This window comes from Squalius cephalus, assembly GCF_949319135.1.
Source record: "Squalius cephalus genome assembly, chromosome: 8".
Lineage (NCBI taxonomy): Eukaryota > Metazoa > Chordata > Actinopteri > Cypriniformes > Leuciscidae > Squalius > Squalius cephalus.
Window position 1 is genome coordinate 42,554,510 of NC_137129.1, and position 18,122 is coordinate 42,572,631.

At 42.1% G+C, this 18,122-nt stretch overlaps 2 protein-coding genes across 2 annotated transcripts in view; one reads left to right on the forward strand and one right to left on the reverse strand.

Annotated features, from left to right (window-relative positions):
* The window catches only part of LOC307163747 (uncharacterized protein), a 70,130-nt gene that overhangs the window by 24,254 nt on the left and 27,754 nt on the right, over positions 1-18,122 (forward strand). The gene's annotated exons all lie outside the window — the stretch shown is intronic.
* LOC307162987 (ribonuclease inhibitor-like) lies at positions 1,384-17,303 on the reverse strand (the record flags this gene model as incomplete). The annotated part of the gene is made up of 5 exons (XM_079878779.1): positions 1,384-1,928; positions 2,361-2,534; positions 2,961-3,134; positions 14,470-14,643; positions 17,278-17,303. The coding sequence occupies 5 exons, from the start codon at positions 17,301-17,303 to the stop codon at positions 1,922-1,924; spliced, it is 555 nt and encodes a 184-aa protein (XP_079734905.1). The 3' UTR covers positions 1,384-1,921.

Below are 18,122 nucleotides of genomic sequence, written 5' to 3' on the forward strand. Positions count from 1 at the left end.
TCCCATGTTTCAAACTTTAGTTAGTGTGTAATGTTGTTGTTAGAGTATAAATAATATCTGTAAAATTATAAAGCTCAAAGTTCAATGCCAAGCGAGATATTTTATTTAACAGAAGTCGCCTACATCGAACGGCCGGTTTGGACTACATCCTTCTACTTCCTTCTTTAATGACGTCACTAGAACAGTTTTTTGACTAACCTCCGCCCACAGGAATACACAAAAAAAGGGGGCGTGGTCTTGTTGCACTCCCACGGAGAAGAGGAAGAGTTGCGTTTGTAGAGTGTGTTTGTCACCATGTCATCGAGACGCTGTTATTTTCATCCCGGAGTCCAATCACCTTTTTGGCCTTCCCAGGGACGCTGTACTTAGAGATCAATGGTTACAATTTATGTTTAACTCGGTTCCCGAAAATTATAATCCACATGTGACTAAGAGGATTGACCTTTCCGGGCAACGTGCGCTAAGCTGCTGTCGAATCACAACACAGGAACCGCTGGCACAATCAGAACTCGTTACGTATTTCTGAAGGAGGGACTTCATAGAACAAGGAAGTCATCAGCCCGTTCTTAGGACAGTGAAAACATGGGTTGTACATTGGCATGAAACAGCGCAGATGAAAGGTGAGTGTGCGGCTGTCAATCACCGTGCTGGGGTGCATACGGGCATTCAGAATCACAGATTATACTTTTTGGAAGTAAATATTAGAATTTTCAAAGCATTGCAGTAAATCGCGCTGATTAAATCTAACGATCGCTTATCATATCATATCATATCAAACTTTGTAAATCATGGAAGACCAGTTATTTTGTACAAACAAATAACAATCATAGTGCTTTGAAATAAACGGTGTATGAACGGAATCCCTGTTATGCATAAACATGTTATAATATAACATAATATAAACATCTTACGACAGGAAAATTTTCACTTTACCGATCTGATTCAGATCCAATACTTGACAACAGAGGAGGCGGGTTTGATTTTCTTGGAGTAGAGGTGAATTGCTCCCTCTCATAGCTAGCACAAAATAATTCATATTTACCATAATAGCAAAACGAGAAAGGCACAACAAAGGAAACTCCGTAACTGTGTAAATTGAGCGAACAAGTGTGCTACTGTTACGTAATTGAACTATTGAACTTACCTGTCTAGCAAAAAAAAAAAAGCCGTCTCTGCGGCTCTCTACAGATGTGACGTAATGACGCAAAGACATGCTCGAATTTCCCGCAGAAATCCACCAGTACCACTGGAATTAAAATCATTATTAAAAGCTAACCGATTTGAATCGAGCTAAGGCAAGCAGATAGTTTTGAACACTGGCTGGTTATGTTTTTTTTGGGGATAATTTTTAACACAAAAAAGTTACGGACTGCAGCTTTAAGTAAGTTCAGTGTTGATTCATTTCTGTTGTAAAAAAGTTATTACTTTAGTTGATTTATTTATAGAGCCGCTCTGGAGAAAATCGTGATGTCATCGTCCAGCTCAGTTCAATTCTCATATAATGATGTCAATGCAGACAGATCAATAATATTGTTGAATATTAAGTGTCTCCAACTAAGCAAGCCAGAGGCGACAGAGGCAGGAACTCAAACTCCATCAGTGACAGAATGGAGAAGAAAACCTTGGCAGAAACCAGACTCAGTCACTCAGTTCTCTGACCAACGAACGAACAGTGTATGATTATGATTCAGGCATTACAGGTCAGAGGTCAGATTGGATCTGAACATTCAGAATATTTATCCAGTTCCATCTGGTTGAAGGTTTCCTTGTTTGACTTTGGATGAAGGATAGGATCATTCTGTAAAGTTACACACACGTGTGTGTGATGATCACTGGGGGTTTGTGTCTGTTGATTCTGTTGAATGTGATTGTGTCTGTAGTGGCTCTTTATTCTCCATCAGCTGATCCAGAGAAGGTCAGACTAACACCTGTGGGTAAAACACAGACAGTCAAATGCGACTTTAGAAAAATTAAAAGAAACTACTTAGATGATTAAGTGAGAGATCATAATATAAAACTGCAATACACGATTGTTAAAGCTTATCTATAACCCTGCATGACTGTCCTCTTTCTGTGTCACTGGGTCAGTTTTATTTATGATAAAGAAACTAGTGATAACTATTTACCATTATATTTTATTGCAATTGATATTGACAATGATAAAAGCAAAATATTGAATTGTTTGAAATAAAAATAAACTTGAAGATATTTAATTGTTGCTATAAACTATTATAAAAAAATAATAATCAAACTCTTATTAAACATGTTTAAAGTGTGTAATTCATCATCTTAAGAATGTCAAGAAGAAACAAAATTAACTTTCAATTAAAATATGGACAGTTTTAATCATCACTACTCACTCAAGCGTCTCCAGTTTATAATGTGGATCCTCCTTCAGATCAGAGAGCAGCTTCACATCTGAGTCTCTTAGTTTATTTCCATACAGATCCAGTTCTCTAAGGTGTGAGGGGTTTGATCTCAGAGCTGAAGTCAGAGCAGCACAACCTTCATCTGTAACACCACAATCCCTCAACCTGTAGAGAACAATGACACTCTTCAGTCTCTCAGTTCAGGATCTACAGCTCAGATAAGCAGGACTTAAGAGACTTAATCCACGGCACCATTAACAGGTCCAGTCTAAGGTTCAGACTCACTTCTACAAACTGCTTGAGCGGGTTAGTTTCCATTTGATAAAAATTGCAAGAATATTAATTTTTTAGGCAAGTACCCAAAAATCATCAACATATCTGTATATAAACATGGCTGTCACATCTTTACATCATACAGTCATCTTTAATCTATCATTAATATTGTAAAATGATGTCAGACACATTGGAAATAATCTAATGAAAATAAAAGCAAAATTCCCATTAGTAATTTCACAGATTTTTTTTTTGTATGGCAATCATTATTTACCATTAAAATAGAGGACTCTGTTGGGACATTTTATACAATCTTACCCGAGTATCTCCAGTTTACAGTGAGGACCCTGCAGTAGATCAGAAAGCAGCTTGACTCCAGAATCTCCTACTTTATTGCTTGACAGATCCAGTTCTCTCAGGTGTGAGGGGTTTGATCTCAGAGCTGAATTCAGAGCAGCACAGCCTTTATATGTAACAACACAATCCATCAACCTGTAGAGAACAATGACACTCTTCAGTCTCTCAGTTCAGGATCTACAGCTCAAATAAGCAGGAACTTCATAATTAGAAAGAGACTTAATCCACGGCACCATTAACAGGTCCAGTCTAAGGTTCAGACAGGCTTTTACAAACTGCTTGAGCGGGTTAGTCTCCATTTGATAAAAATTGCAAGAATATTCGATAACACTTTATTTAACAGTGTCCTTGTTACATATCGTCGCTGTCGGGCGGAAACCTCCTAAGTCCAAATTTGCCCAATTTCATATTTTTTCACAAAACGATGCTATTGGTCAGTTCCCATGTGGGTCTGTTATTTTTACAAATTATTAACCAATCTAAAGTGTTGAAAATAGCTTGAGGGCAAATCTCTGTCTGAGAATCCTCGTAACTTCACCTCTTCTTCACTCCGCGGCGGGAGCCTCTGCGGCATTTTGTCTCATCAAGATTGAAAGTCGCAACGATTAATAAATCCTCGTCGAGCAATACGTAAAGCAAGCCTTAACTATGATTTTATCTGTGTTAAACTATGATATCAGTTATTGATGTATTTGAAATATCTACTTACAGGTGCTGGTCATATAATTAGAATATCATCAAAAAGCTGATTTATTTCAGTTATTCCATTCAAAAAGTGAAACTTTTATATTATATAGACTCATTACATGCAAAGTGAGATATCTCAAGCCTTTATTTGTTATAATTTGGATGATTATGGCTTACAGCTTGTGAAAACCACAAAATCAAAATCTCATAAAATTAGAATATTACATGAAATCACACAGTATTTACACAGTGATACCATGGTCATTGAACCAGGTTTTGGTTCTTTTGGCAGTGTGGGCAGGGCAAATCCTGCTGGAAAATGAAATAATTTCAAGAGGGCCATCCCGAATCCACCTGATGGATCCTCTGGCAGATTTTTTGGAGAGTGAATTAGTTGCATCAGTTGCATCCTCTTTGCAACAGGTGTCTGATGATCACCATCACCTTTATAGCTGTAAAACAAACAAACAACTGTGAGCATGTTTATTACACAAAATACAACAACTGCATTTCAATCATTAAAAGTAACATTGGCCAGATGCAAAGCCTACTGGAATATGTAAACAGAATTATACTGTAGCGTTCGCTACTAAAAAGTAAACAGACGGATTCTTCCTCCTTCTAAGGCTTTATTCAGAAACTGCAGGGTTACTGTTGTGGCCGTAACCCACGCCGTACAACATGAAGGGGAGAGATATAGCGTGCTGTCTCTGCTATTAAACTCACTCTGTCTTCCCGCTCCCAGCTCTTCACTCGCTCTAGACCCTTGACCCCGCTAAAACCCCGCCCCTTAAAGAACCAGGGACTAACAGATAGAACCACTTGTGAGTCGATTAACACTGTCGAACAACATAACACTAACTAACTAGTGTCTTCCATTTATACTGACATTACACTGCCCCCCCTTTAATAAGAAGAACCCTCGTCCACGAAGTCTTTAACCCTCTGGGGTCTAAGGTGTTTTTGGGGTCCTTGAGATGTTCTGACATGCCCTGACATTTGTGCTTTTTTCAGTTGCTTATTAACATATTAATGGCAACCATAATATGTGAACAACAAGAATGTACATGTCTGCATTTTTGAGATAATAATGTTTATGCATGGTTATTGAAAAAACTAAAAACTAAAGTTTCTGAAATAAGGCCATAAAACACATTCTAAATATGTGCCAATAAGACTTTTGTCTAATGGATGTCATCACCTAGTGTTTTTTCTTCAAAATGATGTGAAAATCACCCTGCCTTATCATTCACATAACACAATACATTGATTTGAATTTTGCAAAGCACTTTCTGTTTGGAAAGGCAATATGTGGAGTGGGCGTCAACGATCATGCATATTTAGTGGTTCACACCTGAGGAGACAATGGGGCCTGCATACTTAATTAGCCATTCATTCAGGTGAGTCACTGAGCCACAAGAATGCAAGAGCAACAGTTGGAAGCATCTCAATTCTTTTTTATTTTTCCACATATTGTGCTTGCAATTTGGCCTATAATATCCAAGGAAAACATGTCTAGTAATTGTGCAGTTAATTCTCATACTGTATTTTCAGTTTTGGAATATTTATCCTCTCCCCAAATTTGTCACTAATAAAACACAATAAAAATTATTTAAAGAAAAGGCTTATATTTACCTTTTAATAGTTTGTTTACATCTACCTTGTAAATATATTTTTTTTATTAAAAAGGTTACAATTACAACAACAATTCAAGTGTAATCTTTCTTTGTAAAAACTAAAGTATACATTTTATCATACATATTTCAAAGTTAAGGATTTGATTGATTATTTGATTATTTTTGACAAAACATACTATATTTAACATGAGCAAATATTGGCAAACAAAAGCTTATTTGAGGTGGCAGATATTTTACAGTAAAAATGTATAATCTATCCAAAACTAATCAACGGAATGTTGTCTTTCATATGTCTGTAACATAGGTCTTTCATTTTTATTATAAGAAATATAAATGTTAATTTGCAGTTTAATACGTTGCTTATACAAATACATTTTATTTCAACATATTTCAGTCGATTTTTACTCAGTATAGCAATACAGTTTGCTAAAACCGAAACATTCATTCACAACAGAAACGCCTGACTGTAACGTTGTTTTTATGAAATATTAGGGCATATAAATGTTAATTTTCAGTTTAATACGTTGCTTATACAAATAGCCTACATTTTATTTCAACATATTTCTGTCGATTTTTACTCAACTCAGTATAGCAATACAGTTTGCTAAAACATCATCATTCATTCACACAGAGACGCAATTTCAATTTAAACTGTCTTTTTGCAAACTGTGATAAACAGCGCGCATCTCTGCGGCTGCCGTTCATTCATTCACAGAAACGCGATTAACTTGAGAAGGAAAAAAAACTTACTACATATTCGGATCCTCTCTCCTGCAATACCCGCACTCTGAGGTAGATTTTCCATTATTATTATTCCTCACAGCGCTGCCAGATGGTGTAAACACGTAGGCTACAATGATATGATTAAACTTGTGTTTTCTCGAGCTGATATGGGGGCGTTCACAGGTTTGCTTGGATTGCCTCAGTAATTTGCGTTTGAATAGCACACGCTCTCCGTGGGCGTGTCACATTACATTTGAATGAGCTCTAATTAGCTTGACTGGAATCGCTCTCTTTTAATACAGATTTCACAAGATGAGAATATTTGTTTTTTATATAAATTACCTAATTTAAAAGAAGATAATTCAAGCTTCATGCCTGTGTGTCTGTATGCCTGTTTGACTGAGTATTCGCTGAGTTACAGTTCATTTTCGGACGCGTTTCAGAATGGTCTTCACAGACAGAGAGAAGGCAGAACTCGCATCACGTTTATTTTTCTTTATTTGGCAAAAAGCACAACACTTTGTTTTTATTGTGAGTATACACAAAAAATAATACACATTTAACAGAATCGATTGATGTATGAAACTTGCTTGTAATATCAAAGTCCACAGAGCAAAATTAATTTCTTTTGAACTGAACTGAAAAAAAGCGAGCTGGTATCGCCGGCGATAGCGTCGACCCCAGGTGGTTAAGGTGCCCAGGCCGACGTCTCTGCCTCCTTGGCCGCATCTCAGGTTGAATGTCTGAGCTTGCAAGGGGATGAGGGGTTGGGGCATGGGGATCAGTGGGAAGTCCATGGGAAGTGGCCGCATGTGGGGTGTTTAGGGCGGAGAAATCAGGAGCCACTGGGGTGTGGGGCACGATTGTGGGGTCAATGTTGTTTTGTGAGGCGGGGGGGTGGTCTTTCTCTTTTCAAAAGAGACGGCCAAGTTACCTCTGTACTGGGCCAGCCTGTCTCTATGCAAGGCTACCTTTCTGCCTCTCGGCGGCATCTGCACCCTATACACTACCTCTCCCACCTTCTCTAGAACCAAGCAGGGGCCCACCCAGTGGCAATCAAGCTTCGGGGAGCGTCCTCTTTTCTTCCTCGGGCTGTACACCCAAACCGACTCGCCAGCCTTGAAGTCTCTTCCTTTGCTCCTAACATCATAGTTCCTTTTCTGTCTCATGCCAGCGTTTTCCAACTGATCTCTGGCAAACACATGGGCTGTCTCCATTCGATCCTGCAACCTCCTTGCATACTCTGGTCCGGCAGGTATACCCGGCATGTCCGGGGGCTTCCCGAACAACAACTCTGGGGGGGTCCTAAGCTCACGCCCCAGCATAAGCAAAGCAGGGGTACACAGTGTGGAGTCCTGTACCGCAGATCTGTAGGCCATGAGAATGAAAGGGAGGTGAGTGTCCCAATCCCGTTGATGGTCAGCTGTAAGGATAGCTAACTGTTGACCCAAGGTCCTATTAAATCTTTCAACCAGGCCATCGCTTTGGGGGTGCAGGGGCGTTGTGCGAGTTTTTTCCATGCCAAGCTGTTCACACAGGGCTGCAAACAGCTTGGATTCAAAATTTCTCCCCTGATCACTATGAATGACCTCCGCCACACCGAACCTGCTGAACATCCCCTCCACCAGTGCATCCGAAACCGTCTCTGCTTCCTGGTTCGGTATTGCATAGGCCTCAGGCCACTTTGTGAAGTAGTCCATGGCAGTGAGGACGAACCGGTTACCTCTTTCAGTGACAGGGAAGGGGCCCATGATGTCCACAGCTACTCTTTCCATTGGTGCTCCTACAGCCTGCTGTTGAAGTTTGGCATGAGACTGATCGAGAGGGCCCTTATAAGCTGCACAGGCATCACATCTGCGGCAGAAATCCTCCACGTCCCTTCTATGCTGGCCTCAGTAGAACCCCTGGCGAAGGCGGCGGAGCGTTTTGGACACCCCGAAATGGCCGGACCCCGTACTCCCATGACAAGCGGTTAACACTGCTTCCCTCAGTGTTTTGGGCACTATTACTTGCCATCTGTCCTCCCCAGTGGCAGGCCATGCTCGCTGGAGCACTCCCTCACTTAGCCTCAGTGTGTTAAATTTGGACCACAGTCCCTTTGTGCCCAACGAGCAGCCCGTAATATCCCCCCAATCGGGCCTCTGCTGTGCCTCCAGCCAACGTAGAACAGGCCTCAGATCCTCATCTTTCTCCTGCTCCAACTTCCACTCTGGTGTATCAAACACCCTCAGTGCTCCACATGCAGGCTGTGCTGGCTCGTTTCCCAGACACAGTTCCCTCTCCTGCGTCTCTCTCTTCTCACAGTGACGGCAGCCCTCGGCGGCACAGGGGCGACGAGACAAAGCATCGGCATTGGCGTGGTTAGACCCGGGTCTATGAACTACTGTGAAGTCGTATGACTGGAGTTCTTCAAGCCATCGGGCCACTTGACCTTCAGGCTCTTTGAAAGACATCAACCATTGAAGAGCAGCATGGTCTGTCCTTATTGTGAATGGTGTGCTGCACAGGTAGTATTTGAAGTGTCTCACTGCCATTACCACTGCAAGGAGCTCACATCTGGTTACACAATAGCGTTTCTCACACTTGTTAAAGACCCTGCTAAAGTATGCCACTACCTTCTCCCCATCTGGTCTGTTCTGCGATAACACTGCCCCCATGCCGACGTTGCTTGCGTCCGTGTCTAAAACAACGGCAGTGTGGTGTCAGGTGGAACAAGGACTGGAGCTTCGATCAATGCTTGCCGTAGGGTATCGAATGCCTTCTGGCACTCGTCAGTCCAGACGAAAACATGGTCTTTCTGCTGGAGGCGGAAGAGCGGTGCCCCTATGCATGCAAACCCCCTTACAAACCTCCTATAGTAAGAGGCGAGCCCCAGGAAACTCTTCAGTTGTCTTAGGTCTGTAGGGATTGGCCAGTTTCTAATGGTGTGTATTTTGTCCTCCAGGGTGCCTATGCCCTACTTCCCCAACTTGTGTCCAAGGAATTCAACTTCCCGCCTCATAAAGTGGCATTTATCTGGATGCAGTTTCAGGCCTGCTGCTGCCACTTTTTCCAGCACCCGTCGGAGGGAATCGAGTGCTACCTCAAACGAATCACCATGGACTAAGAGATCATCCAGGTATACAAGACATTCATGGCGAGGCACTCCTGCCAACACTTTGTCCATGAGCCGTTCAAACGTGGCAGGAGCGTTACAGAGTCCGAACGGAAGGACCTTGAACTGCCAGAGGCCTCTATTTGTGCGGATCGCGGTTTTGGGAGCAGACTCAGGGGACAATGGCACTTGCCAGTAGCCGCTCCTCAAATCAAGGGTTGAGAACCATGATGAACCAGCTACCAAGTCGAGGGACCCGTCCACTCTAGGCAGAGGATATGAATCCTTTTTCATGACTTTGTTGAGCTGCCTATAGTCTATGCAAAACCGCCATCTGGAACTGTTTTTCCGTGGTACCATGACGACTGCTGAAGCCCATGGGCTCTCTGAGGGCTCAACTATACCCGCCTGCAGCATTTCTTCCAATTCCTTATCAGCCGCTTCCTGTCGGGCCAGGGGGAGACGACGTGGCCTTACTCTTATCGGGCGGGCATCTGCAGTGTCAATAACATGGTGCATCAAGTGGGTTAGGCCCACTTCCTTCTCATTGAGAGCAAAAATGTCGATGAAGTCCTCCATGACTTCCCACAAGCACTCTTTTTGTTGCTCACTTAAGCCCTCACAGTTTTTGGACCAAATGTCTCTCACAGCCGAGATCCGAGTCTCTCTCTCATCATCGCATAGCCCATTGTTCACACCACAGCCATTCCGTGCTGACGGAAAAATGGGGGGAGGGGATGTGGCATCACAATTGGGGCTGTAGTGTGTGTGACAATTTGAACTAATGGCAGGCGATTCCACTGTGTGAGGTGGTGCCCCAAGGGCTGGGCATTCAGCGCTAAGGGAATGCTTGGATGTGTCTGCTGAATACACAGATAGGGAAACCTGGGTCAAGTTTGGAGTAGGATGGGTCAGTTGCACCGAACGTCCATCAGGGAGGGTAAGTGAGTCTCTACATAGGTCCAGAACACAGCCAACGGCCCTCAAAAAATCCAGTCCCAGAATGCATGGGTCCTGCACTTTAGCCACCCACGCCTGGAACGACACGGACAGACCCCCTATGTCAAACAGGAAGAGACCTTTCCCTTTTATTGGCGTAAAATCACCAGTCACAGTTTTCAGATGAGCAGACGTCGATTCCAAAGTTGTCCCCACTGGGACCAGGTCAGGACAAACAAGGGTTGCATTCGATCCAGTGTCAACAAGGGCTGTGCAAGTGACTCCCGCCACTACAATGGGTATGTGGCAAAAATTTCCAACATAAGACCAGCCCACTACCATAACAGTCTCTGCAGGTTGCAGTTTAACCCCTCTCTCCACCCGCTGCTCCTCATCCTCAGCATGGGGCGAGGTATGGGAAATATTATCACAGGCCCGTGTCCCCCTGTCTACACGGGCCCCTGGGCGTTTCCCTGCATTTGACCGATCCTAGGGCAATGTCTGATCAGATGGCCTGGCTCTGAACAGGGCTCTGAGGCGGAGCGGCTCGGGCGCATCGTTGCAGCATTTGCATAATTATCCACCCACGTGGGCGTCCTGGGACACAATTCAGTCATTTCCGCGGCCCTCACTATTGGAGTAACTTCAACTGCATCCATTTCAGTCCCCAGCATCTCCCTTTCAATAGCCAGTTCCAGCGCTTCACTCAGTGTGGTCGGGTGAGCTAGCTGCGTTTGTACACGGAGCTCTCTTGGGCTGAGTGCCTGGATAAATCTGTCTCTAGTGAGTTCATTCTGGACTGATGGTGGCATTTCAGCATAGGCGCGTTTACATAAGCGTTCAATGTCATTGGCCAAAATACGGAGGGGTTCACCTTGTCTTCTGCGTCTGTTATTAAATTCTGTCCTTAAAAGGACAGGCTGGCTACAATGTCCAAACCGCCTATGAAGAGCCCCAACCAATGCATTATAAAAATTTCTTTCTGCAGGACTCAACAACAACAGACAGGCAGCCGCATCATCAGTCAGGCACAGCGCTAACTGCAGGGCTTTATGATTTTCAGGCCAGCCTGCAGCATCAGCTAACAGTTCAAACTGGGCTTTGAATGCATCCCAATCCGTCTTACCAGAGAACCGCGGTGTTTTAATAGCGAGCGTGTCTGAATCTCTGATGTATTCGCTGCAGGCCTGGGCGCTGCCATGTTTGTTTACATCCCGCGTCTTCACGTCATCGCGAGAGTGTGTCTTGCTGCGCTGCACATGCGCTGTCACGTCGGCGCCTTGTTTCTGCTGATGTGCAAACTCACTGTGCGGGGTAAAGGGAGATGCGAAGCCAGCTTCAGCAGCTTGTAACATGATAGCCTCTCTCATCCTAGCCGCCTCGCTCAAAACCCAGCGCGGATCTGCCGCCGGAACGTGTGTCCACAAGCACTCGCTTTTCCCCCTTACTGTCTCCTGCATCTCTTGCTTCACTTTCGGCCGCGCTCCGTAGTCCATCTCGGCGGCGAATGCTCAGCTCGTGCGTTAAAGTCCGTCACTTCTGACACCAAATGTAGCGTTCGCTACTAAAAAGTAAACAGACGGATTCTTCCTCCTTCTAAGGCTTTATTCAGAAACTGCAGGGTTACTGTTGTGGCCGTAACCCACGCCGTACAACATGAAGGGGAGAGATATAACGTGCTGTCTCTGCAATTAAACTCACTCTGTCTTCCCACTCCCAGCTCTTCACTCGCTCTAGACCCTTGACCCCGCTAAAACCCCGCCCCTTAAAGAACCAGGGACTAACAGATAGAACCACTTGTGAGTCGATTAACACTGTCGAACAACATAACACTAACTAACTAGTGTCTTCCATTTATACTGACATTACAATACTAATATCTGAAAGAAAGGGAATAAGTGTACTTACTTTTCAGTTGTTCTCAAAACTGAACGACACCTGTCGCGTGCCCTCCCAGTGCGATTTGCAGGTGAGGCTGAGAGTGATGCTACCACATTCCTATAAAAATAATAATATTACTATTAATAAAGGTTGAACAAAGTACTATGCCAGCACATGCATAACTGATGGACAGTCAGCATGTTGATAAAACAACATCAGGTCTAACATCTGTAAAATAATGGGTAAATATGTACTTACTCTTTCTGATTTCTGTCTATGTTGCTGCGTGCCCTCTTAGTGCGAGTTGCAGAACCTACATCATTCCTTTCAAAAAAAAAATTGAAAACTATTATTATCATATATTTTAGAGTACTATTCGAGCATGACAAGATAACACAAAGAAAAAATATGTAACATTATCAACCAACCTCCAAAAATAAATAAAGTCATACAGGCTCATATTGTAATAAGTATATAAACAAAATTGAACTAACATGGGTAAATATGTACTTACTCTTTCTGATGTTCGACTGTGTTGCTGCACGCCCTCCGAGTTGCAGATGAAGGTGATGCAGCTACATTCCTTTTTTTTTAAAAAGTTGAAAACTATTATAACATTATATTATATTAAATATTTCAAAGTATATTACCATTAGTCTATATGAATAACTGATGCGAATAATTGTAGACACGTGCTGTAGGCATATATTGCGTGTCAATGGGCCATTACGGAGATAGCACAACTCAAACATTAACACATTTGCAATTCATCAGCTGGGCATATTTATACATTTCAGCACATACACACATTTGCAATAGATATTTGCAAGCACTCTTCGTTGATGATAATGAGGCAGCATAAACACTAGTCAAAATATAATCTAAACATACATAATATTTTCTAAATTAATTTCAAAATTCTAACTTTCATACAAGCCTATGACCTAAACATATCATTGTACATATTATAAAGCATGTCTAGGCTATGCTGTATAAAGTCTTCTGAAGGCATGCGCCGAAACGCGTTTGTGCAAATAAGTTTATTTATGCATGAAGCCTCTCTCCTACTTTATACAGCATAGCCTAGACCATTTAAATATAAATTACTCTGAATGGCAAGTATGGAAATGGTCCAACCAGTAAAATCTGTAGCCTACGTTTATATAAAATAGCTTGTCAACTAATGCAAGTAAATTTAAAAAGACTTACTCATCCGAAATATTATCCACGGCTGGATCAAGTCGCTCTTCAAAATACAAGCGTTCGTCATCAGAGTCCCGCTCTTCTTCTGAGGAAAATGTGAACTCTTCATCACTATCCAGGACTAGCTGAAGGGCTTCCTCACCAGTGAATCGTGCCATCTTCCAACGGCGCAGGAAAGTGAATGAATGAAACTTGCTGGTTTTAAGGCATTTCAGGGGGCGTTTACCTTATTTTGCATAGATCACCTCAGCACATTATCTTATGAATAGCGCGCTCTGTGAGTGGGTGTGAACTCATTACAGATAATTAGATGAGACGAGAGAAACTGTACTTCTCTTTAGTTTCATACAGATTACATTGCAGGAGAATATTTGTTTTGAATGTGAACTGTTTTATTTAAAAGTAGAAATTTAAAGCTTTCTTTAGACGCATGTTTCGTGGTTGTGTGATAAGTATTAGCTGAGTTTCAGTTCATTTTCCAGACTTGTTTCAGAAAGATGTTTGCGGAGACAGGGTGAGCTGAAAGCGCACCCTGTTTATTTTATTTATTTAAAAATAAAAACAAGGTTTTGATGTTAATGTGAGTGTACACAAAAAAAAAGAAGACCCTCTATAGTTTATATGAATGTATTTATTTTATTTATATGACCATAAATGACGGATTTTTTTAAGTTTATGTTGCTGCTATGTGAAAAAAATCCAGCAAAACGCGCCGGCGCGTTTGCCGACCTCAGAGGGTCAATAACTAAAAAAAAAAAAAAAAGTTCCTGAAAAACAATGGTTTTGGAGATGTAAGGATTCCGCCCGACAGCAACGATTTGTTACATGAACTTACCATAGTAATAACAGTGAATTATGCATAATTACATGCAACTAACCCTCAACCAAATCCTAATCCTACCCTTACCCTATAGTAAGTACATGTAGTTGCTTAATATTACTTAGTACTTAAATATATAATTACACTGTAAAAATGACACCTTAAAATTAAGTGTAACCGAATATAAATGTTTTTAAGTACCCCCAAAAAATTAACATATCTGTATATGAACATGGTTGTCACATCTTTACATCATCCAGTCATGTTTAATCTATCATTAATATTCCCATTAGTAATTTCATAGGAGATTGATTTATTTATTGATTGATTCATTCATTCATTCATTCATTCATTCATTCGTTTGTTTTTTTGTATGTATGTATGGCAATCATTATTTACCATTAAAATAAATGTTGGGACATTTTATACAATCTTATTCACCACAGGAGAGAAACAGACAACGTTGAGACTTTTATACAATATTACTTGAGTATCTCCAGTTTACAGTGAGGATCCTGCAGTAGATCAGAAAGCTGCTTGACTCCAGAATCTCCTACTTTATTAAATGACAGATCCAGTTCTCTCAGGTGTGAGGGGTTTGATCTCAGAGCTGAAGTCAGAGCAGCACAACCTTCATCTGTATCACCACAACCCCTCGACCTGTAGAGAACAATGACACTCTTCAGTCTCTCGGTTCAGGAAACACTGATATAAATGATAAGATATATGAATTTCTCCTTTCTCCTCAACAGATTTGTATATGAAAGCAGTTCTTCACATCATCCAATCATGCTTATAACTATTGATGTGGAAAATATGCAATTGTCCTGTTACAAGTATGCCTTTTGTAAACTAGATAACCTGTAAATAATAAAACTATATTTTATTGAAACTAAGAACCTCGCCTGCCAAAATTCTTTGATTTCTAAAAAACTGAACTGAACAGACCACGAAAAAGTCTTCTGACCTATAGATTGTGATTATGAAAATCCAGATGCTTATGATTTTGTCAGGGTTTTTTCACTTCTGTCTAGTTCATTTCTTGGTTTTGTGACAGAGCTCTGACACTACTGTTTTTGTTTCTTCTTTGTCTGAGTGTGCGGTTTTGAGCTATGGCGTTCCGATCGCCTCTTTTATATGACTTTGCAACATGCACTCGTCTCAATGAACGTGACGTCTGCGTCTGCAAAACGTGATGTCTGCGTCTGCCAAACGTGACGTCTGCGACTGCCAATTAATGTATTATTATTATTATTATTATTGTTATTATTAAATTGAACAAAGTTCACAGGGGACACATTTATCACACACACACAAAAAAAAAAAAAAAATAGGATAAGGAACGCGAGGTAGAGCAAGGCAATAAATTAGGCTACATTTTCAAACAAGATACAGTAAGAGATAGTCTATTAAAAAAATCATTCATAAAACATTTAAAGCAATAGAAATTAAACATACAATACATGATTACATAGAAATAGAAATAAATAACATGAAACAACGAAAAAATATTTTTCATCATCTTCAGGAAATCAGGAGGTAACTTATAATGAAACCATAATCTTTTTTTAACAATAGTAGTTTTAGCGGCTTTCTTGTTAGTTGATTAACAAAGAGAGTCATAGAATAACTTTAAATCAACACAGAAAAGCCTAAAATTGGGCTTAGAATCAGTGACTTTACATTTATGGAGATGAAACTGGCCACATAGAGTTAGAAGTTTTAATCTGTCGTCCATCTCTTTTCAAAATCAAAAACAGTACATTCTTTATTTCAAAAATAAAAAGTTTGTTGTAAGCAGAGAAAAAAAAATAAGCCAAGCTACTTCATTCCAGAACTCCTTTGCATAATCATGAGGTCAACCTTCAGAATAGCATTTCCTTTAACATATTTTGTTTCCCCAAAAATTTGTTTTATTTATTTAATTATTTAACTCCTCGCACGTTTAATTAGCGTATTTATATATTTAGTTAGTTAGGAACATGGGCGGCGCTAGGGAGGGGCTAGCAAGTGCTTCAGCACCCCCAAGAAAGACAAAAGCACCCCAATAGCACCCCCAAAAATAATTTCTGGAAGCAATTATATTCAGGCTTTATTCTATGAACCACAAGGTGAAGAAAAAAAAAAGAAAACTTATCTTGTTATTTCGAGATATTAAGTCGTTATTTCAACATAATATCTAGCTATTTCGACATAAGTCGTTATTTCGACATATGTTATTTCGACATAATAAAGGGACAGTCAGATGCATTAAGCCACATTATGTGTTCTTATAATGGTTTTCTATGGGAGGAAAATGTTTAACGTGTAATTAGACGTTGAGTTCATATTCTGGGCTCATCGTTTTTTTGTACATAGCCTACTTTATTATGATTTTAGTACAAATAGAGAGTCTGTATGCCTACTATACGTGTTGTAGCCATTAAATAAACACATTTAGTTTCATATTTATTAAAATATTATAATGTTATTTTTTTTCCATCTATGCTGATTATGTAAAGTGAACAGTACGAGTAAGATAGGATGCGCAATATATCGCGAGACAGTGGATCAGACATGATTTTGACCACTTCATTAAGTTTTGTTCCCTTTCAGTCGAGAACGTCGGATGTAGTCGACGTCAACTGAATGGGATCACGTTAGGGAGCCTGTTATTTTCGAGCATGTTAGAACGAGCCAATGCACGCATTGGCGTGCGTGAGTTTCATCACGCACTCCGCCTCGCCAGGCGGGTATAAATACAGAAGCGGATGCACACACCACCTGTCTTCGGAGCCGATCGTTCTTTATGTCGAAGTCTCTGAAGAGTGTTGTTATACTACAACGAGCGAGTGTGTCTGTGCTTCTTCAGGAAGTCTCTCCCTGGCTGGTGTTTCTACAGCACGAGCAGCGGTGGTCGCAAGCTCTCTGAGCCCTCAACTGCTGTTCTAACAGCATCACATTTTGTGTTTGTGTTTGTTTGTCTGACGGCTGGTTGAGGGCGAAAAGAGTGATTGCTTCACTGGTACAGGCTGCACCATCCCTGTCAGTGTTGCAGCAATCATTCCCCTGTGTGCTCCGGCACTAGAGAGAGGTTTCTCACTTCCTGAAAGAGCAACACGGGTGCGTTTGCGTCTTTTTCAAGATGTCATTCCGCCCATGCGTTTCTGGATGTGGTCGTTCCCTGTCCCCTTCTGACGGTCACAATTGCTGCATCACATGTTTGGGTTTACAGCAAGATGAGGCAGCTTTTGTGGACGGATTATGTTCCCATTGCGGGAATGTGACTGTCTCAGTGTTGAGATCGAGACTCGCCTTCGTCCGCAAAGTGCAGTCTCCATTACCACGCCCCACCCCAGGATGCCGTGTGGGATGGGTGATCGGAGAACAGTGATGGAGTTTCCTCCCGGTAACCATTCCCTGTGGGCTCCTCACTCCTCCGTCACACCTATACCGGTGGAGCCCCCCGTTGAGAGCTCTGGTCCCTCTGTAATGGACCGACCAGATGTCTCACTCGAGGCTCCCCCAGGGGACAGGACGCCGATCGCAGCATCGGAGGGTGAGCTGACCGATGACGACTCGGCTGCGTTATCCCCTTCGGGATCAGATCCTCAGTTGTCAACTATGCTCAAATGGGATGTCGTGCTCAAGTGGAACCCTCCACCATGTCTTGCTCAGTCTCGGTTGGATGATTGGTATCTCGGGGCGGGCCGTGCTCTGTTCTCAGCCTGCCGCCCCAGTGCCCCTCTTTCCCGAAGTGCATGGAGAGCTTACTAGGTCGTGGATGGCACCTTTTACTGCCAGAAGCAGCATGGAGAGCTTTCCCCCCCTCACTAACCTTGACGGAGGAGCAGTAAAGGGTTACGAGGCCATCCCTCCCACATCCTGCCCCGGTGGCCCGCTGCTGCCATCACCCCGCCGCCGGTGGCAGTTCCTCCGCCTGCTCATCGTTGAGGGCATCCCCCTGCCGCTGGCCTAAAGCAGCAGCCTTCACCCAGGCCTCAGCACAGAGCGAGCCTCAGGCAATTGCCCAAATTCAGCGGCGTTCTGTACACTTCAGTGTTGACCGAACGTGCCCGTCATGCGTGCGGAGATCGCAGTTCTACTGGCGAAGGAAACGATAGAGCCGGTTCCTCTAGCCAATATGAAGTCGGGCTTCT